The sequence below is a fragment of the Pristiophorus japonicus genome, chromosome 2 (assembly GCF_044704955.1).
Source record: "Pristiophorus japonicus isolate sPriJap1 chromosome 2, sPriJap1.hap1, whole genome shotgun sequence".
NCBI classification, from domain to species: Eukaryota; Metazoa; Chordata; class Chondrichthyes; family Pristiophoridae; genus Pristiophorus; species Pristiophorus japonicus.
This window is the reverse complement of record NC_091978.1, coordinates 87739577-87762745: the sequence shown is the minus strand read 5'-3', so window position 1 is coordinate 87762745 and position 23169 is coordinate 87739577. Positions and strand designations below refer to the sequence as shown.

Here is a 23169-nt window from a genome sequence, read left to right as displayed (position 1 = left end):
TATACATTAATGATTTGGGCAAAGGAATTGAATGTAACATCTCCAAGTTTGCAGATGACACTAAGCTGGGTGGCAGTATGAGCTGTGAGGAGGATGCCAAGAGGCTGCAGGTTGACTTGGACAGGTTAGGTGAATGGGCAAATGCATGGCAGATGCAGCATAATGTGGATAAAGTGAGGTTATCCACTTTGGTGGCAAAAACAGGAAGGCAGATTATTATCTGAATGGTGACAGATTAGTAAAGGGAGGTGCAACGAGACCTGGGTGTCATGGTACATCAGTCATTGAAGGTAGGCATGCAGGTCCAGCAGGGGGCAATAAAGAAAGCAAATGGCATGCTGGCCTTCATAGTGCGAGGATTTGATTATAGGAATAGGGAGGTCTTACTGCAGTTGTACAGTGCCTTGTTGAGACCACACCTTGAGTATTGTGTGCAGTTTTGGTCTCCTAATCTGAGGAAGGATGTGCTTGCTATTGAGGGAGTGCAGCGAAGGTTCACCAGACTAATTCTTGGGATGGCAGGACTGACCTATGAAGAAAGACTGGATCGGCTAGACCTATACTCACTGGAATTTAGAAGACTGAGAGGGGATCTCATAGAAACATATAAAATTATGACGGGGCTGGACAGATTAGATGCAGGAAGAATGTTCCCGATGTTGGGGAAGTCCAGAACCAGGGGTCACAGTCTAAGGATAAGGGGTAAGCCATATAGGACCGAGATGAGGAGAAACTTTTCCACCCAGAGAGTGGTGAGCCTGTGGAATTCTCTACCACAGAAAGTTGTTGAGTCCAGTTCATTAGATATATTCAAGAGGGAGTTAGATGTGGCCATAACAGCTAAGGGGATCAGGGGGTATGGAGTGAAGGCGGGAGTGAGGTACTGAAGTTGCATGATCAGCCATGATCATATTGAATGGCGTTGCAGGCTCGAAGGGCAGAATGGCCTGTTCCTGCACCTATTTTCTATGTTTCTATGTAACTCAATTCTTCTGGGTTTGGCAGGCTAAATGTTATCCAGCATGACTGCTCCTGTTGCGAAGTGTATGTTTGTGAGTTTGAGTATGTGAGTTTGAGTGTGTGAGTTTGAGTATGAGTATGTGAGTTTGAGTGTGTGAGTTTGAGTGTGTGAGTTTGAGTGTGTGAGCGTGAGTGTGTGAGAGTGTCTGTGAGTGTGAGTGTGTGAGTTTGAGTGTGTGAGTTTGAGTGTGTGAGTTTGAGTGTGTGAGCGTGAGTGTGTGAGAGTATCTGTAAGTGTGAGTGTGTGAGTTTGAGTGTGAGTTTGAGTGTGTGAGAGTGTCTGTGAGTGTGAGTGTGTGAGTGTGAGTGTGTGAGTTTGAGTGTGTGAGAGTGTCTGTGAGTGTGAGTGTGTGGGTGTGAGTGTGTGAGTTTGAGTGTGTGAGAGTGTCTGTGAGTGTGAGTGTGTGAGTGTGAGTGTGTGAGTGTGAGTGTGTGAGTTTGAGTGTGTGAGAGTGTCTGTGAGTGTGAGTGTGTGAGTTTGAGTGTGTGAGAGTGTCTGTGAGTGTGAGTGTGAGTGTGAGTGTGTGAGTTTGAGTGTGTGAGAGTGTCTGTGAGTGTGAGTGTGTGAGTGTGAGTGTGTGAGTTTGAGTGTGTGAGAGTGTCTGTGAGTGTGAGTGTGTGAGTGTGAGTGTGCGAGTGTGAGTGTGTGAGTTTGAGTGTGTGAGAGTGTCTGTGAGTGTGAGTGTGTGAGTGTGAGTGTGTGAGTTTGAGTGTGTGAGAGTGTCTGTGAGTGTGAGTGTGAGTGTGAGTGTGTGAGTTTGAGTGTGTGAGAGTGTCTGTGAGTGTGAGTGTGTGAGTTTGAGTGTGTGAGAGTGTCTGTGAGTGTGAGTGTGTGAGTTTGAGTGTGTGAGTGTGAGTGTGTGAGTTTGAGTGTGTGAGAGTGTCTGTGAGTGTGAGTGTGTGAGTGTGAGTGTGTGAGTTTGAGTGTGTGAGAGTGTCTGTGAGTGTGAGTGTGTGAGTGTGAGTGTGTGAGCGTGAGTGTGTGAGAGTGTCAGTGAGTGTGAGTGTGTGAGTGTGAGTGTGAGTGTGAGTGTGTGAGTGTGAGTGTGTGAGTTTGAGTGTGTGAGAGTGTCTGTGAGTGTGAGTGTGTGAGTTTGAGTGTGTGAGAGTGTCTGTGAGTGTGAGTGTGTGAGTGTGAGTGTGTGAGAGTGTCTGTGAGTGTGAGTGTGTGAGTGATGTGAGCAGACAATCTCTGCCTAGGCTCACACATGAAGAACGGCCACTTGGACGAGGTCTGAGAGGGCAGAAACTATGGGTCCAAGTTTCAACCGATCCTTAGAACGGCACACCTCTTGGAGGGCGCCGAGTTTCTGGAATAAAAAGCACGCCTAATCCTTACCACAGTATTCTCGACGTTCATCAGGCCTCCATCGGACTCGACGCAGCGCAGCAGGAGCAGCAGGGGGGGCGGGGCTAGGGCCCAGCGTGTCTCTGAGTGCCGGCAGCGTGTTGAAGCATGCGCGCTCCAAACATTGGCAATCGGCCATCTTTAAAGTTGGCTCCTAGCCCCTAGCCCCTGGCTGAATGGCACAAAAAGACGCTGCTGCTGCGTGTGCTGCTGGCCCCCAGTACTCGAATCCCGTCCCTAGCCCCTGGCCGAATGGCCCGAACGGATAGACGTTGCGTGCTGCAGTAGGTGAGGTAGGAACTTTTAGTTCTTTATTTATTGATTTATTTATCATTTATTATTGATGATGGTTCTTTATTGTTAAATGTGAAGTGTTTAATGCTTTGGAAAATCCTCTAACTTCCCTCCACCCCCCGCATCTCTGGCTATCTGCGCTCATTTCTTAAGTCTACATAAGGTTTTTCTGAACGTACAAAAGTGGACACATATGCAGGGTGAAGTTAGTTTGGAGTAACTTTTAGCTGTCTAAACCTGCCTAAATGGCCAAAACAGGCATAAGTGACTGGTAACGCCCCCTTTTGAAAAAAAAATTGAACTAAAAAGAAACTGAACTAACTCACTGAAACTGGAGCAACTAAATGTGGAGAATTGCGATTTTTAGATACTCAAAAAAAAAACAGTTGCTTCAAAAAAATAGGAGCAACTCCTGTCGAAACTTGGGCCCATGTCAGCAAAAGTCAACATTTTCAGGTGAGAAATGTTTAAAAACAAGGGAGTTGTTAATCCAGTGTTGAATTTCTACTGAATTTATATTTGGAATAAAAACGTATATGAGTTAATGAGCCAGTCATCCTTGTGGTTGTGATAACATTTAGTTGTGATTGCTGCTAGCAAGGATACATGCTGATGAGAATGTAAGCAAGTACAGAAGGAGAAAAGTTCAGTCGGCCCATCAAGCCCCTCCCTCCAGAGTCCATGTATGATTATTCTATCAAGGACCTTTATGCTGTACCCATCAGCTGGTGAAGTCCTATTTTGAATAACACTAATTTCCTTCCCTCCCTCTTGTGAAATAAACATACACTGCTATTAACATCGCTAAAATTCTGAGAGTGAATGTCTTGATAACATGCTACCTCATTTTTACATTCAGACAAAAATATAGATTTAGATACCAAGTTCTGTTCCATACCGGTAAAACGTTCATGTTCAGCGAGGAGGTGCCCGCAAAAGCATTTTGACTTTACTCCAACTCGGATGCAATCCCATTTGTATTCAGGACATCGATATCCAATATAGATCCCTTTCAAAGCAATACAATGCATCAATGCATCGGTTACAAATGTAATAGTTGAACTACATGCTACTCACTTACAATGCAGGTGGTGAAAATACCTTAAAGCAATACTGAAATATACCAAAGCATTTTGTGATAAGTCCCAAATGAATGTGAGAAAGGAACACAGGTATTCATGCCCAAAGCATTTGCCTTACTATACATTGAAAAATAACTCCATCTCCTTCACATCAAAAGTTACAATATTAATACTTATGAAACTACAAGGCTGAAGTTGTTCCCTCTGATTAGCAAAGTCAACTCCTGCTACCCTGACCAAATTAAGCAAAGCTGCAGAACAGAACCACACTGCAATAGTGTGATTTTCCATCTTCACATCAAGGGGAAGATTACCTTTGTGCAACACGTGCAGCAAAATTTTGAACACATTTATTAAGTTTACAATTTTTGAAATGTAGCACACTCAGAAATCTCTGCCCCAGTTGTCTTTCTGTCCTTGAGGCTACCAGCCTAATGCCAATAGTGGAAGTTCTGGGCGGTCAAGTGGATTGAGAGTGCCCAAACTCATTTCATGTCGGATATATTATGTCTGGAATGTACCTATGAATGACTCCACGAGGCAATGTGTTGTACTCAAACTGTAGTGACCTTGGTCCTTTATTTCTAACTCCAGAGTGAGGCAGCCACATGGTGGCTCCCCTTTTACACAGCCCCTGCCACCAGGGCAGGAAACCATGGTCTCCGCCAGTTGCACCCTCTAGTGGTGCCAGCATGTATATAACAGTGTAAACCTTATTGACAGTACATCAGGTAAACAAGTTTCCATTTTATGCAACTATACCGTGATTACACAGAGATATATATATAGTCTGCATATATAACAAGGTATTTACAACTTCCAGAGAGAACAGGTCTTTATCTCACTTGTTTTGCATTCAAAACTAGATCTCTGACGTGAAAGGACAGTGTGCAATCTCACTGGACCAGCCATTTTTAGACATTATTATGCTGATTAGAAAAGTTCAGCCCTGTGTCTTCTAAACAGGTAAAAAGTTACTGAAGAAGGCACAAAATATGTCGATCAAATAATTAAGTGCTAAGGTTAAGTTCCCCTGACGTCTTCACTCTACTATATGGAACAGAGCCTAAAGGGAAGTTTTACTTGGGCATAATTATTGTCACAAATCCACTTTACTATTAGACGGTAACGTGTTCAAACTATTGGCTGGCATTAAAAACAAGGTCTAAAGAGGAGGAAAGCTCATTCTCCTTTCACTACAAGACAAGGTGAATACTTTCAAAATTAATATAATGCCCAGGTTGAAATATATAGAAATATAGAAACATAGAAACATAGAAAATAGGAGCAATAGTAGGTCATTCAGCCCTTTGAGTCTACACCACCATTCAATATGATTGTCATGTACATTACATTATTATATATAACTGTGTCCTAACATGCTATACATGACTGTAATAAGATATGACCTGTAACCACCAGCATACCTTACCACCAGGGGTGCACTTGCAAGAGCCAGGTATATAAGGACAGGTCTCAGGCAAGTGCAGCATTCCAGAGCTGTGAAATAAAGGTGCAGGTCCAGAGTGACCTTGACTTCACTACATGCCTCGTGTGAATCTGTACTGAGGGGACAGGACTTTACAGTGGCGACGAGTTACAGGATTACAGAATCCACAGAATGGCGAACAACGGATCAGATGAAAAGTACAATGCGGGAGACAATTGGGAGAACTTTATAGAAAGGCTCCAGCAAAGCTTTGTAACCAAAGACTGGTTAGGCGACGATAAGGCAGACAAGAGAAGAGCCCATCTCTTGACCAGCTATGGCTCAAAAACATAAGCTTTAATGAAGGATCTGCTGGCACCCGAGAAACCAGCAAGCAAGTCGTTTGAAGAATTGAGCACACTGCTGAGAGACCACCTGAAGCCAGCGAGCAGCTTACACATGGCCAGACACAGGTTCTACAACTACAGACGCTGTGTGGGCCAGAGCATACCCGACTTCGTAGTGGAACTTCGGAGGTTGGCTCGTTTATGTGAGTTCTCCGATGAACTGAGGAGAGAAATGCTGATAGACTTTTTCTTTGAAGGAATAGGCCACGCAGGCATATTCCGAAAGCTCATCGAGACCAAGAACCTGACCTTAGAGGCAGCAGCACTGGTTGCACAGACATTCTTGGTAGGGGAAGAAGAAACGAGGTTAATTTACAATGCAGGTACGACAACTAACGGAATATCGGAACAAGAAGTTCACAGCATTAAACAAGCTGCAACCCCACACACAGACAAAACCGGGAGAACAGGCTCTCGACAGCAGGCAGTGGTGCCAGAAGCCATCAAGGGCCACAGGAACGGCCGTTTCCACCTCATCAACCCACAATGCGAGCAATCAACTACAAACTGAGAGAAGCTCAAGAGAGATCAGCCAGACGCAGCTCATTCTTTGCAAGCAGTCTGTGCTGGAGGTGTGAAGGTGGGCACTCATCAAGGGGATGTCGATTTTAGCAGGCTGTTTGCAGGAACTGTGAATATACAGGGCATTTGGCCCGCATGTGCAAAAAAACGGCAGCTCGGCTGGTATACGAATCGGATGGGTCGTAAAGCGGACCAGAAGACAGTGGGGACAGTACCCGGGACACCGATGTACAGCGGGTCAACACGATCAATGGCCGCTGCTCCTACAACAAGACGCCTCCTATAATGATGAGGGTCCTACTCAACGGGATACCTGTCAACATGGAGCTGGATACGGGAGCGAGTCAATCTCTCATGGGCGCTCAACAATTTGAACAACTGTGGCCGCATAAAAGAGACAGACCAAAACTCACAAGGGTCGACACCAAACTAAGGACCTATACCAAAGAAATCGTACCAGTCCTCGGCAGCGCCATGCTCTCTGTCACACACAAAGGGACAATGAACCAACTTCCCTTGTGTATTGTCCCCGGAGACCCCCCAGCACTGCTGGGGAGAAGCTGGCTTGCAAAACTAAACTGGAAATGGGATGATGTCCATGCCATGTCATTAGAGGAATGGACCACCTGCTCAACAGTTCTAAAGCGATTTGAACATCTCTTTCAGCCAGGTGTGGGCACTTTCAAAGGGTCCAAAGTCAAAATCTACATCACACAGGATGCTAGACCGGTCCATCACAAGGCCAGAGCTGTACCCTATGTGATGAGGGAAAAGATTGAACACGAAGTAGACAGGCTTCTGCGGGAAGGCATTATATCACCTGTGAAATTTAGCGACTGGGCAAGTCCCATCATCCCAGTCATGAAGCCTGATGGATCCGTACGAATCTGTGGGGTCTACAAATCTACCATAAACAGAGTCTCCCTACAGGACCAGTACCCGCTGCCCAGAGCGGAGGACTAATTTACCACATTGGCTGGAGTAAACTTTTCTCAAAACTAGACCTCACATCTGCGTATATGACGCAAGAATTGACTGAGGAATCCAAGCTACTCACCACCATCAACACACATCGAGGACTTTTCATGTACAATCGATGCCCATTCGGCATCAGGTCGGCAGCTGCCATATTCCAGTGCAATATGGAGAGTCTGCTCAAGTCCATCCCGGGGACGGTTGTATTTCAAGATGACATACTTATCACGGGCAGGGACACCGACTCCCATCTCCGTAATTTGGAGGAAGTACTAAAGCGGTTGGATTGGGTAGGCCTACGAGTCAAGAAATCCAAGTGCCTGTTTCTCGCACCCGAGGTTGAATTTTTGGGCAGAAGGATTGCCGTTGATGGAATCCGCCCAACAGAGTCCAAAACAGAAGCAATTCACCTGGCACCCAGGCCCCGGAATGTCTCAGAACTGCACGCCTTTCTCGGGCTACTCAATTACTTTGGGAACTTTATGCAGAACTTAAGCACGCTGCTGGATCCTCTCCACGTGCTACTCAGGAAGGGGTGCGATTGGTTTTGGGGGGACGCCCAGGAACGCGCCTTCAATAAGGCACGAAACTTTCTGTGTTCCAACAGTTTTTTGACTTTCTTTGATTCAGGTAAAAAGCTAGTTCTCACATGCGATGCGTCAGCGTATGGGGTCGGGTGCGTTTTGTAATAAGTCAATAATGCGGGCAAATTACAACCCATACCTTATGCCTCCAGGTCACTTTTGCGGGCGGAGTGTGGGTACGGAATGGTGGAGAAGGAGGAGCTCGCGTGCGTGTATGGTGTCAAAAAGATGCACCAATACCTTTTCGCGGCCAAGTTCGCGTTAGAAACCGACCACAAGCCCCTCACGTCCCTCCTCTCCGAGAGCAAGGCAATAAACGCCAACGACTCGGCGCAAATTCAACGGTGGGCACTCATGCTGGCGTCCTACGACTGTACCATAAGGCACAGACCAGGCACAGACAACTGTGCCGACGTGCTCAGCAGGCTACCCCTTGCGACCACGGAAGGTTCTGACGAACAGGACTGTGAGATAGTCATGGCAATCAATACCTTTGAGTCCACAGGTTCGCCCATGACGGCTCGCCAAATCAGAGCCTGGACGGCCAGCGACCCCAGGTTATCCTTAGTAAAACGATGTGTCCTAGCCGGTGACTGGGCAGAGGCTCGCGATGCCTGCTCCGAGGAATTAAAACCCTTTCACAGGCGCATGCATGAGCTATCACTACAAGCAGACTGCCTGGTGTGGGGCAGCCGAGTAGTCATGCCTCTGCGAGGCAGAGAGGCATTTGTCTGGGAGCTCCACTGCGAGCACCCGGGGATCGTTCTCATGAAGGCCATAGCCAGATCCCACATCTGGTGGCCTGGTATTGACGCGGACTTGAAGCTCTGCGTCCGAAGGTGCACCAGCAATGCCCCCAGGGAGGCTCCCCTGAGCCCCTGGCCTTGTCCTACCAAACCGTGGTCGCGGGTGCACGTAGACTATGCGGGCCCATTCATGGGCAAAATGTTCCTCGTAGTTGTAGATGCATTTTCAAAGTGGATCAAATGCACCCTTTTAAACTCGAGCACAACCTCCATCACTGTGGAGAGCCTCGCAACCATGTTTGCAACGCACGGAATCCCTGACATATTGGTCAGTGACAATGGTCCGTGTTTCACCAGCGCAGAATTCCAAGATTTTATAATTGACCACGGCATAAATCACGTCAAGACGGCACCGTTCAAGCCAGAGAGAGCAGTGCAAATCATTAAACAAGGCATGCTTAAAATCCAAGGTCCCACGCTGCAGGGTCGCCTGTCGCGACTCCTGCTGGCATACAGATCTCGTCCGCACTCATTGACTGGGATCTCCCCCCGCGCAATTGTTGATGAAAAGGACTTTAAAGACAAGACTCTCATTAATCCTCCCAGACATGCACGAAATCGTTGAGGCAAAGCGCCGTAAGCTGACTGAGTACCATGACAGAAATTCGAGGAGGAGATGGAATGAGAGAGGGGACAAAGTGTTTGTACTAAACTATGGCAGGGGTCCCAAATGACTTGCAGGGACAGTAACAGGCAAGGAAGGAAACAGGCTACTGGTAGTACAAATGGACAATGGCAAAACCTGCCGGAGGCATGTAGATCAAGTCAAAAGCATATTTACCAACAACACTGCGGAACCAGAGGCAGACTACAATGTGGAACTCGCACCACACCTGGTGGACAGACAGAGGGAACTACCTGAGAAAAGGGCAATTCCAACAGACAGCCCAGGCGAGTCAACAACAATCACACCAATCGAAACAGACAGCCCAAGCGAGATACCAGCAACCACACCCAAAGAAAAACAGACACCAAGGCAAACAACTGAACCACAACTCAGACGCTCCACGTGAGAGCGTAGACCACCTGAGAGACTGAACCTATAAAGACAATAAGATCTTGGGTGAGGGTGATGTCATGTATCTTACATTATTATATATAACAGTATCCTAACATGCTATACATGACTGTAATAAGATATGACATGTAACCATCAGCATACCTTACCACCAGGGGTGCACTTGCAAGAGACAGGTATATAAGGACAAGTCTCAGGCAAGTGCAGCATTCCAGAGCTGTGAAATAAAGGTGCAGGTCCAGAGTGACCTTGACTTCACTACATGCCTCGTGTGAATCTGTGCTGAGGGGACAGGACTTTACAATGATCATGGTTGATCCTCTATCTCAACACCATATTCCCGCTTTTTCCCCATACCCCTTGATGCCGTTTGTTTCTAGAAATCTATCTATCTCCCTTTTAAATATATTCAGTGACATGGCCTCCACAGCCTTCAGTGGTAGGGAATTCCACAGGTTCACCACCCTCTGAGTGAAAACATTTCTCCTCATCTCAGTCCTAAATTTCCTACCCGGTATCCTGAGACTGTGACCCCTTGTTCTAGACTTCCAAGCCAGGGGTAACATCCTCACTGCATCCAGTCTATCCAACCCAGTCAGAATTTTATACGTTTCAATGAGATCCCCTCTCATTCTTCTAAACTCTAGTGAATACAGGCCTAGTTGATCCAATCTCTCCTCATACGACAGTCCTGCCATCCCAGGAATCAGTCTGGTGAACCTTCGCTACACAATACTCCAGGTGCGGTCTCACCAAGGCCCTGTATAAGACATCCTTGCTCTTGTACTCAACTCCTCTTGTAATGAAGGCCAACATACCATTTGCCTTCCTAACTACTTGCTGCACCTGCATGTTCCTTCCTGTTGCAATTCAGACACACTCTTACTTCACTCAGCAACCTAGGATGCATCTTATCTGGACCCCCAGGTCACTTTTCAATTGAAGATCCTTCACAGATTCTATTACATTCAGCATTGAATAGTGCTGCATTGTTAGAGGTGCCACCCTTTGTAAGAGATTCAAAAACCCAACTGGTTTACTAATGCCCTTCAGGCAAGGGAACCAACCACCCCCTACCTAGTCTGACCTACATGTGACTTTTTTTTGGACACTTAATGTGCTTTGAAGTGGCTCAGTATTCACTGTGAATTCTTAGAGTAGTGATGAACATCAAATGTGGCCTTGACAGCAAATCCTACATCCCGAGAACAAATAACAATAATAATTAAAAACACCTGTTTGAAGGGCATCCAGTGCTGCTTCTCTCTCAGGATCAAATAGTTCCTTCACCCGACTCCCAAATTCCTCTCTATGCATTGCTTTGGCGACAGAGATGAGCTCAGCCTTTTCGGCTGGAACTATGGGTTTTACTGTGTATCCTATAAAAGATAATTGCAGGAAACCTTTCATCAGATAGACGTTTTTTTTGTTAGACTCTTAACTTGCTATTATAAAAAATTTCGATTCTTCCTTTATTGAGAAGCCAAGGTGAAGGGCCAAGACCCATAGTGACGGACACAACCAAGGTTGGAAAGGGTAGAAGACAATGCGGGTTAAATGAGGAAACAATGATTAAGTGACACCAAGCTTGAATCTTAAATGTCTGAAGATTTTAAGAAGAAGTGAAGAATATGGGGTGGAAATTCGGTCATGCCTCTGTTGCGGCGTTAACCCGGGTGGAGCGCTAAATTTTGTGCCAGGAAATAGTGTCTTCAGCCGCAAAATTCAGCAGCTAGACCCTGAGTATGGAGCGGAGTGCTAAGGGAGATGTTCCACACCTCTTTTAGGGCGCTAGGCCGGCTGAGCAAATGAAAATGCCAAGGTAAACAGCCAGCCTCGGAGCACCCTGAGAGAGGCATCCGTGGGAAAAAAAAATCTGAATAAAACCCACCAAAAACAAAAACCAAAAAACACCACATCCACGTAAAACGCAAAAATAAAAAAATGAAAAACAATCACACTTACCTCAGGTCGACATTCCTTCACTCACAGCGGCCGCTGCAGCTCAGACTGCCAGCATTCACAGGTGGTCCCACTAGGGCGTGTTACAGGGCGCTACAGATCGGGCGAGTTTCAAAACTTCGAGCCAGTGTCGCAACCAGGGGGCGTTGCACACCGGCTCGCCTCTCTCGGGTCGTACTGATCTGTGTCCCTGCAAACCTTGCACCGAATTTCCCGGCAGGGCGCTGGAAGTTGGCCAACCTCCTGGAAATGCATTCCTCTGCCATTATTACCCCTCCGTGGCAAAAACAGAGATGACAATGAACTGAAAATCCAGCCCAAAGGGTTTAGAAACATTAATGCATTTTAATTTGTGTGGTAAAATAAATCCAACTAGCTGTCAATAAAATCAAATCAATTTTGAATAAACTTAAGGTCACATAAACATTTTTAAAATAAATCTCGATCGTTGGAATTTGGGGAAATTCCTTAAAGCTAGTGCCAAATAATTTTCGAAGAATGTGAAGAGTCTTTGAAAGCTGCCTCAGTCAGGTGACCAGCTGGGTTGGGGACTGGGGAATGCAGTGAAAATGGCTGTGGATGTTCAGCTAGGTGTGACATATGTTTCACATTTCAGTTCCTCAGTCTCTCATTCACTCTCAGTAAGTGAGGATTAGCCATTAGGATTTCAAACATTTTTTATGTGAGCCCAAAATATATAATGCTGGTACATTTCTTTAAGGAAGAAATATATTCAATAATATTTTCCTGTTAAAACTAATTACAAAATTGAAAGAGCATGAGTCACTTAAAAAATATTTAACATGCTTCATCCCCGAGAAGAAATATTCTTAACTGGCCCAGTCTAACTGCAGTTTTATGGAGAATTCCCATGTCAGTGGATGACATATACAATAGGTTCATATTCAATGGTTGCCATGAAGATGAACAAGGGGCTCCCATCCCTAAAAGTGCCGGTAATACCGAGCTTCTATGTTACATTTCAGCACCCAGGTTCAGGAAGGGACTGTTAAGAGGCATAAGTTGTTACCATAGCAACAGATAGATTTATTAAAGAGACTGACAATCAAATATTCTGTGAGCTTTAGAATAATGAGACTTTCAGGGACATTTAAAAAGGAACAGTGAGAAAATGCCTTTTTTAAAATGACGGTGTGCATGAAGATGGAGTTTGCAATGCAATAATGTTATTTTTTTCCGCTTAACTTTTCTTTTGATTGTCTTTCCCATTCACTCTTCTCCTGAAGACGAAAGTTTTCATCAAGGTGCAGTGTATAGTTCCTTGCTATTGTAGCTCTATCGCACCTCACCCAAGTAACTATTAGAATCATAGTGGGTAAAATATAACCTTGGTTGGTGCACAAAATGTGCGGTAACGGATTTACTGAATGTTACAATCCCTGCCCGATTTTTCTGACTTCCATGGAAAAGATAATTGAGCAGTGTGCATAACAGGCAACCCGTTTTGTGCCCTCACTAATGTTAAATTTCACCTCCATAAATTTTACAGCATAGAAGGAGGCCATTTGGGTTACTATGGGTCAGTTTTTTAAAAGGGCTATCCAGTTAGTCTCATTCCGTTGCCCTTTCCATGTATCCTTTTTAATTTTTCTTTTTCAAATATTTATCCGCTTTCCTTTCAAAGCTAATATAGATTTTGTTTCCACCACTGTTTCTGGTAGGCCATTCCATGTTCTGACAACCTTCTGCATAAGAATATTTCTCTTATCCTTTCCGTTCATTCCTTTGGTGATGATCCTATGCGTGCCAGTTACCAACTCATCTATTTACATTATCAAAACCCTCTGAAATTTGAGCATAATCTATCTGTCTTGACATTTTACTGCTTTAATGAAAAAAGCCTAGTTTTTCTTGATTCTCTTCATAACTAAAACCTCTCATCCAAGGATGGTGAGGTCAGTCCTAACACCCCAACTGCTGAGATCACACTTTTAAAAAATATAAAAGACTAAGATTAAAAAATTGAGAATTGAATGAAAGAGTCTGCACTGGAATTATTGTAACAAGTAACTTCAGACATGGTCTTCGCTGTGCACTTATTGCAGCAACAGCATGACAGGAAACTTAACTTTAGAGAACCAGTTCCTGGTAACATCAGGAGCTGAAACTATCCCATGATACAGTATAATTTGCTGGGGTTACCTTTTCGAAACAGGAACATTTCAGGGACTCCAGGTACCTGTGGAATCGCATGTACCTCGGCACTTGTCAGTTGTGAAGTTGTGGGGATGAAAAATAAAACTCTCCTAAATTTATTAATGGTGGAGAGCATTTGCTTTGTCTCCCCTACCTCTTCTGTGTCCTCCCTGGATAAAAACTCTCTCCTGACTCTCTTACAACTGCACTTATGAACTCCCAACTATCCATTCACCATGACATTTCTGCAGCTACCGATCTGCTCAATCACATCCTCATCACCACCTTTGATGCCCTAGTCCCTATTAAAACAATTACTCTCTCTCACCATGTGGCCGTTCCCCCTGGTACAGCCCTCATCTTTGCTCCCTTAATTCCAAGGGACGAAGACTTCAACGGTTATGACGGACAACTGGTTTAGCCATTCACCGCCAGATCTGGCTGGACCACATAAAGAATTATTGGGTCTTGCTCTCGTCAGCCAAAATTGCTCACTATTGCAGAATCATCCTGGAATGCAAAGATAAACCCTGGCTTCTTTCTCCACTGAGAACCCTTTTCTTAAACCCCTCTCTCCAGTTTTCACCCTCACCTACGACAATAAGTGTGAGGAGTTCATGGACTTCTTTGTCTCTAAGATTAAGATCATCCATTCAGCCGCCTCTGCCTCTTCTCTTCCTTCTTCTAGCCCACCAGGCCAAACTTCCTCTAAGGATAAGAACGTAAGAACATAAGAAATAGGAGCAGGAGTAGGCCATACGGCCCCTCGAGCTTGATCCGCCATTTAATACGATCTTGGCTGATCCGATCATGGACTCAGGTGCACTTCCCTGCCCGCTCTCCATAACCCCTTATTCCCTTGTCGTTTAAGAAACTGTCTATTTCTGTCTTAAATGTATTCAATGTCCCAGCTTCCAGAGCTCTCTGAGGCAGCGAATTCCACAGATCCACAACCCTCTGAGAGAAGAAATTTCTCCTCATCTCAGTTTTAAATGAGCGGCTCTTTATTCTAAGATTATGCCCTCTAGTTCTAGTCTCCCCTATCAATGGAAACATCCTTTCTGCATCCACCTTGTCAAGCCCCCTCATAATCTTATACGTTTCGATAAGATCACCTCTCATTCTTCTGAATTCCAATGAGTAGAGGCCCAACCTATTTAACCTTTCCTCATATGTCAACCCCCTCACCTCTGGAATCAACCGTGTGAATCTTCTCTGAACTGCCTCCAAAGCAAGTATATCCTTTCGTAAATATGGAAACCAAAACTGCACGCAGTATTCCAGGTGTGGCCTCACCAATACGCTGTACAATTGTAGCAAGACTTCCCTGCTTTTATACTCCCTCCCCTTTGCAATAAAGGCCAAGATTCCATTGGCCTTCCTGATCACTTGCTGAACCTGCATACTAACCTTTTGTGCTTGATGCACAAGTACCCCCAGGTCCCGCTGTACTGCAGCACTTTGCAATCTTTCTCCATTTAAATAATAACTTGCTCTTTGATTTTTTCTGCCAAAGTGCATGACCTCATACTTTCCAACATTATACTCCATCTGCCAAATTTTTGTCCATTCACTTAGCCTGTCTATGTCCTTTTGCAGATTTTTTGTATCCTCCTTACACATTGTTTTTCCTCCCATCTTTGTATCGTCAGCAAACTTGGCTACCTTACACTCGGTCCCTTCTCCAAGTCGTTAATATAGATTGGAAATAGTTGAGGTCCCAGCACTGATCCTTGCGGAACCCCACTGGTTACTGATTGCCAACACGAGAATGAACCATTTATCCCGACCTCTGTTTTCTGTTCGTTAGTCAATCCTCTATCCATGCTAATATATTACCACCAACCCCATGAACTTTTATCTTGTGCAGTAACCTTTTATGTGGCACCTTGTCAAATGCCTTCTGGAAGTCCAAATACACCACATCGAGCGGTTCCCCTTTATCCACCCTGTTCCTTACATCGTGAAAGAATTCTAGCAAAGTTGTCAAACATGACTTCCCCTTCATAAATCCATGCTGACTCTGCCTGACCGAATTTTGCTTTTCCAAATGTCCTGCTACTGCTTCTTTAATAATGGACTCCAACATCTTCCCAATCACAGATGTTAGGCTAACTGATCTATGGTTTCCTGCTTTTTGTCTGCTTCCTTTTTTAAATAGGGGTGTTACATTTGCAGTTTTCCAATCTGCTGGGACCTCCCCAGAATCCAGGGAATTTTGGTAAATTACAACCAGTGCATCCACAATCCCTGCCGTTACTTCTCTTAAGACCCTAGGATGCAAGCCATCAAGTCCAGGGGATTTATCCGCCTTTAGTCCCATAATCTTACTGAGTACCACCTCCTTAGTGATTGTGATTGTGTTAATTTCCTCCCCCCTATAGCCCATTGACTATCCACTGTTGGAATATTGTTAGTGCCCTCTACCGTAAAGACTGATACAAAATATTTGTTCAGAGTTTCTGCCATCTCCATGTTCCCCATTGCTAATTCCCCAGTCTCATCATCTAAGGGACCAACATTTACTCTAGCCACTCTTCTCTTTTTTATATACCTACAGAAACTCTTGCTATCTGTTTTTATATTTCATGCTAGTTTACTTTCATAGTCTATCTTCTCTTTCTTAATCATTTTTTTAGTCATTCTTTATTGGCGTTTAAAAGATTCCCAATCTTCTGTCCTCCCACTAGTTTTGGTCACTTTGTATGCCCTTGTTTTTAACTGGATACCGTCCTTTATTTCTTTAGTTAGCCACGGATGGCTATCTTTTCTCTTACACCCTTTCCTCCTCACTGGGTGGGACTACACTCGCCTGGTTCCATTCTTATCTATCTAATCGTAGCTGGAGAATCACCTGCAATGGCTTCTCTTCCCGTTTACACATCGTTACCTCTGATGTCCCCAAGGATCTATCTTTGGCCCTTGTATTTCTCATCTACATGTTGTCCCTTGCCGATATCATCCGAAAACACAGTGTCAGCTTCCACATGTATGCTGATGACACCCAGCTCTACCTCACTGCCACTTGTCTTGACCCCTCCACGGTCTCTAAATTGTCAGACTGCTTGTCCGACATCCCAGTTCTGGATGAGCAGAAATTTCCTCCAATTGAATATTGGGAAGACCAAAACCATTACAATTGCTTAACCATTGGTGGCCGTGCCTTCTGTTGCCTTGGCCCTAATCTCTGGAATTCCCTGCCTAAACCTCTCCACCTCTCTATCGTCCTTAAAGATGCTCCTTAAAACCTATCTCTTTGACCAAGTTTTTGGTCCCCTGCCCTAATTTCTCCTTATGTGGCTCAGTGTCAAATTTTTTGTCTCCTGTGAAGCGCCTTGGGGTGTTTTACTATGTTAAAGGCGCTATGTAAATACAAGTTTTTGTTGTTTGGAAGCTCCCAATCCACATACTTCTTTGTAAGTTGTAAATTCTTTCTTGAAACAAGAAATTCCTGACAACACTGGTTCTTTAAGACTCCAGTATTGTATGCCACTGTGGGTGGTATTACCACCTGCTCAGTGTTGGAGTGGATAGTCTGGTTGTGCGAACACTTCTGAAGTCACACCAGAGGCCATAAAATAGAAGGCTACATTTTCCATATTGCTATTTCTTATGATGTTTCTATAGAGAAAGCAGGAATGGGGTACTGAAGTTGCATGATCAGCCATGATCATATTGAATGGTGGTGCAGGCTCGAAGGGCCGAATGGCCTACTCCTGCACCTATTTTCTATGTTTCTATGTTTCTATGATGGAGATGCATTAATTATTAAAGTTCTTTTGCTTTTAAAGACTTTTCATCACCCCAAAAGAAAACATCAGAACTTAATCCATGATCCCACCTCTAAAGCCTCCTGCTATATGGTTTGGTTCTATCGCTCCTGCTGTGCCAGTATCTTGCTTCCTGCTTGGTTTTGGACTTGGCAAAAGATGGCAGCTCTGAATTTCCATTGCGGTCGTCCCGACTCTTGCCATAACTTTTTCTGGGGGTTCCGCTAATCTCCTGCTGAAAAGGGAGATCAGCACAAACCCCATGGAAATTTTGAGTCGGCAAGTCTAGCTGCAGCCCTTAGTCTTTGTATTGTTATAGTATTACATGCTGCCAGCCTGAAGTGATAACTAAAGTGAATCTTAAAGACGCAAGTGTTTTTTACGTTACCTTTTGGGACAAGCATTGTTTGTTCTTGCTGGGCTTGTGATGGTTGATGTGGCACGAGGGCTTGGCTAGTTCCAGATGGGTTGCCTGCCCTGCTTCCTGGAGCCATCTGGTTGGATTGGTTACCTGCAGCCTGGGGGATAAAATGGTCCTTCTTCGCCTTATGTTTTCCCGAGCCTTGACCAGTAGACATTGTCTGTGTGTGTTTCAGCAGTACTTGGCCACTGCAGCCTGACACTGGAACATTGACAATTGAAATGGAATGTCCATTTTGACAGGTACATTTAGAAAGTCATTTACATCAGCAAACCTACAATCAGCTCTTTTCTTTAGAGCTTTGCAAAAAAATACCTGTAAGGTTGTAAAGTCCTACCTGACTGGAAGTGCAAGCATGTGACGTGGTGTTATTTGGCTGAATTGCACTGTAACCAGGAAACCGTTTGTATTATTAACAACAATCCAGTCAGGGTAATGGGCAGGAAGACTTTCCTGGGGAGAACTGGCACTGGTACAATGAAAAAGGAAAACAAGCATTATTTTCTGAAGAACAAATCAGCACTCTATGAGAAGAAGTAGCAGTTTAGTCAACGGTTTAACATACACATTGAAGATAGATAATAAAATGCATAAATGCAGTATGGTAGCATGCCAGATAAAGTTCATTATGTGTTACAAATGCAGGTCGTGCCTTGGGTACAAGTCATTTCAGTAAACGATCTGAGCATTTTACATTTAGGGTGTGCCTGTATTGATCAATATCTAACGATACAATAGTGTGACACAGTGGTGTAACAGTACTACTGTACTACTGCCTTGTGATCTGAACTGTCTGCTTGTGTCTTATGTACACTGCCCCACAAGCATCTCCTCAATCTTTTCAAAGGTAGACTGAGAAAACACTTGGGGCTAGACTTTCAGCACATAATCGCCCATTTAGCACCCATTTACCTTCCATATAAATGCTGAGATTCAGGTTATCACCCATAGAAACATAGAAATCTACAGCACAGAAGGAGACCATTTCGGCCCATCGTGTCCGTGCCAGCTGACAAAGAGCCACACGGTCCTTGTTCAGCAGCTCTGAAGGTTACATATAAACCTATGAATAATGAACAATGGCGAAAAAGTAAAGAACACCCAGCCCAACCAGTCCGCCTCACACAACTGCGATAACCCATGTATCGCAACATTTTACACACCACCCCAACCGGAGCCATGTGATCTCCTGGAATAGGCAAATTGGGGGGGAAAAAAATCTGTGAAAATTCCTCTCCGACCCATCCAGGCGATCGAAACTAGTCCAGGAGATCACCTTGGCCATATTCGATTCCCTGCAATACTTACGATCGTAACTGCGCCAGCCAACAAGAGGTTATCCAGTCTAATCCCACTTACTAGCTCTAGGTCTGTAACCCTGCAGTGGTTACGGCACTTTAAGTGCCCATCCAAGCGCTTTTTAAATGTGGTGAGGGTTTCTGCATCCATCACTCTTCCAGGCAGTGACATTTGATGATAAATGGAAACTAGCGCCCGATTATTGCCCATTTATTGCTGGCGCAACTTTCGGCATATAGGAATGAGCTGAATCGGCCGGCCTATTTAAAAAAAAAATATGCGTCATCACTCGTGCAAGGCTCAGAATACTGTTTACCATGGAAAATAGCGCCCGATTATTGCCCAGGCTATCGCCGAGCGCTACTTTCAGCATTTCGCCCATATTGCGCCAAAATGATCGCTCGCCCAAAAAGACGCTCAAGAAAAGCTGCATTCACCTGAACTTAACAAGGTAGTATGGAGGAAGTTTAATAAAAGGCTGCTTGAAGTGGTTGGAAGCATTGAAGTAATTTGTGAGTGATTTTAAGGGCATTTTTGAATCTTGCCAATCACCTAATCACATTATAGTTAATTTGCAGTTTATATTGTATTTGTTGAGGACAATTTAAGAAGACAGATTAGGGCATTTATAGTGATTTATAGGGATGGGACCTGTAATTTCTCAACCAGTATTGATGACAACTCACATGCTGCAGAATAGAGATGGGAGAAGGTTCATTGGGCACATAATGCTCTTCAATCAAAGAGGTGGCAGACTGCTGAGGAGGAGGAGATGTTACAGCCAACGCATTTACAGGGATAAGCAATCATACCTGGACTTGACCGATAACACGTGCGTTAGAAGGCTGCGATTCCGAAAGGAGGTCATCAGTGAGATATGCCAGCTAATTAAGGGAGATCTGCAGCTTACCAGCACCATCAGGATCACACTGCCTGTTGAGGTTAAGGTTACTGCGGCACTTTCATTCTATGCATCGGGCTCATTTCAGGCCTCAGCTTGCGACATTTGCGGTATCTCTCAGCACACCACACATTGCTGCATTCGACAGGTGACTGAAGCCCTTTACGCACGCAGGATGGACTTTATAAACATCCCTATAACCTGGGAGGCAGAGAGTGAGAGGGTTTTGGGTTTCTCGAGAATAGCAAACTCCCCCAAGGTGTAGGGAGCAATAAACTGTACGCACATTGCCCTGTGAGCACCTTTACAGGGTGCAGAGGTATACCGTAACCAAAAAGGATTTCACTCTCTGAATGTGCAGCTCGATGTCGACCACAAGCAAATAATCATGGCATTAAATGCTAATTTTCCAGGGAGCATCCATGATGCTGCACATCTTGTGTGAAAGCACTGTCTTTGATCTGTTTAAGAGTCAGCACAAGGTCACAGTTGGATGCTGGGGGATAAAGAATATGGCCTTGCCAGCTGGCTCATGACCCCCCTGTTTAAGTACCAGACAGAAGCTGAGAAGCGCTACAACAAAAGCCATATAGCCACATGCAATATTGTCGAAAAGACAATTGGAGTTCTGAAGCAGCGCTTCAGATGTCTGGGCCACTCAAGAGGCAACCTACAATACCACCCTGACCAGGTCACTGAGTTCATTGTGGTGTGCTCCATGTTGCATAATCGAGCTATCAGAAGTGGACAACAATTGCCAGATTGGACTGCCAGTCCACCTCAGGAGATGGGGGAGGCAGAAGAAGAGAATGAGGAGGAAGAGGATGAGGACCTCGTGGAGGATAATCAGCCTGGCGATGAACCCATAGCCCCATCCCACCTCACACAACTGGAAAAGCCCCATGGCAGTTACGCAGCTGCAAAATTGTCGCGTCAGCAGATCATAAATGAACGCTTTGCGTGAAGTTACGTTGGTGACAGTTACAGTTGCGTAATGTTTCATCCTTGCCTTTCCTGGCCTGGCCATTGTTTGCAACCTTACGTTATTAAAAGACACTGCACAACAATTGTAAAGTTCAATAAAAAATTTTAATACCTTAACAAGTGACGTAAAAAAAATGTCAACAAACTATAACAAACAATATAACACCCATCTCCTTCCACCCCCAACAGTCAACAACATTTTCCCAACAACAATAACTTTTAGTTAATGATAACACCCTCCAACAACCCCCAACATTCAACAAATTTTTAATAACAAAAATAGATTAGGCCGATCCTCCTACCTGCAGCCATGCTTCCCTCCTCCATCTTTACCACCCCCCTCATCTCAACCCCCCTTTCCCACTTACGCCCCTAGTAATGGGGCCAAGTCGTCTTGCAGTAGAGCACCTCGAGGGCTGCTGCTGTAGGGGCCGGGGGGGTGGGAAGGTGATATTGGCAGATTGACTTCAGGGGGCCGAGGAGAGGAAGTTTCCGAAGAAACTTCTTCCGAGTCAGAAGCAACTGCCTCCTCTTGACCTGCATTTGTCGAAGTTGATGGTGGTACGGCACCTTGGGGTGTAGTGCCATATCCCGAAACTATCGCCTGCTGCATGGCATCGATGGAGTCGGCCATTCGCTGCATTGCCACAACCATCTGCCCCATGTCCTCCGCGATTCGTGCAGATAGTGTGACAATGTTGCCGGTCAACCCACCAAGCGCTTGGAGGAGCTCTCGATTAATGTCTATGCTCACCCTCGACAGAGACACCATGTCCTGGTTCACATCTGCCCGTCGCTGCTCGTGCCGACCTTGCCGACCCAATCCCCGTGGGATTGGGGTGAGCACTGGACCACTCGGAGTGCCCTGCTGCAAGCCGCTTGGCCCCACTACTTCATCCGTTGAGGATGACGTGACTGCAGGTACAATGGATGACCCTTCGGGCTCATCCTCCTCCTCCTCGGTCGTATCTTCTTCTTCCCCCATGGTCAGCACGACCTGCAGCAATTGGGGTGATGCTTCAGGCACCTCCTGTTGCGCCTGGGAAGCTGGAAAATATAATTGAGGTTAGTAGAAGAGAAGAGAAGACATGAGAATGCTTGCGCTGCGCAGGCATATGTACGAGGAGCAACACCACTGCAATAAATGTGAATGGGATTACAGAGATGTGGCTCCAGGATGATCAGGGCTGGGAACTCAACATCCAAGGGTATTCAACATTCAGGAAGGATAGAATAAAAGGAAAAGAAGGTGGGGTAGCATTGCTTGTTAAAGAGGAGATTAATGCAATAGTTAGGAAGGACATTAGCTTGGATGATGTGGAATCTATATGGGTAGAGCTGCAGAACACCAAAGGGCAAAAGACGTTAGTGGGAGTTGTGTACAGACCTCCAAACAGTAGTAGTGATGTTGGGGAGGGCATCAAACAGGAAATTAGGGGTGCATGCAATAAAGGTGCAGCAGTTATCATGGGTGACTTTAATATGCATATAGATTGGGCTAACCAAACTGGAAGCAATACGGTGGAGGAGGATTTCCTGGAGTGCATAAAGGATGGTTTTCTAGACCAATATGTCGAGAAACCAACTAGAGGGGAGGCCATCTTAGACTGGGTGTTGTGTAATGAGAAATTATTAATTAGCAATCTCGTTGTGTGAGGCCCCTTGGGGAAGAGTGACCATAATATGGTGGAATTCTACATTAGGATGGAGAATGAAACAGTTAATTCAGAGACCATGGTCCCGAACTTAAAGAAGGGTAACTTTGAAGGTATGAGGCGTGAATTGGCTAGGATAGATTGGCGAATGATACTTAAGGGGTTGACTGTGGATGGGCAATGGCAGACATTTAGAGACCGCATGGATGAACTACAACAATTGTACATCCCTGTCTGGCGTAAAAATAAAAAAGGGAAGGTGGCTCAACTGTGGCTATCAAGGGAAATCAGGGATAATATTAAAGCCAAGGAAGTGGCATACAAATTGGCCAGAAATAGCAGCGAATCCGGGGACTGGGAGAAACATAGAAACATAGAAAATAGGTGCAGGAGTAGGCCATTCGGCCCTTCTAGCCTGCACCGCCATTCAATGAGTTCATGGCTGAACGTGCAACTTCAGTACCCCATTCCTGGTTTCTCACCATACCCCTTGATCCCCTTAGTAGTAAGGACTACATCTAACTCTTTTTTGAAT

At 45.1% G+C, this 23169-nt stretch overlaps 1 protein-coding gene across 1 annotated transcript in view; it reads right to left on the bottom strand.

The window, feature by feature from the left end:
* Positions 1-17952, bottom strand: part of LOC139228797 (protein FAM221B-like) — an 82074-nt gene extending 64122 nt beyond the window's left edge. The window contains exons 1-3 of the mRNA XM_070860181.1: positions 17763-17952; positions 10721-10864; positions 3570-3671 (exon numbers count right to left, since the gene is read on the bottom strand). Coding sequence (XP_070716282.1) covers positions 3570-3671; positions 10721-10864; positions 17763-17952 — 436 coding nt within the window. The remainder of the gene's footprint in view (positions 1-3569; positions 3672-10720; positions 10865-17762) is intronic.
* Positions 17953-23169: the final 5217 nt, after the last annotated feature.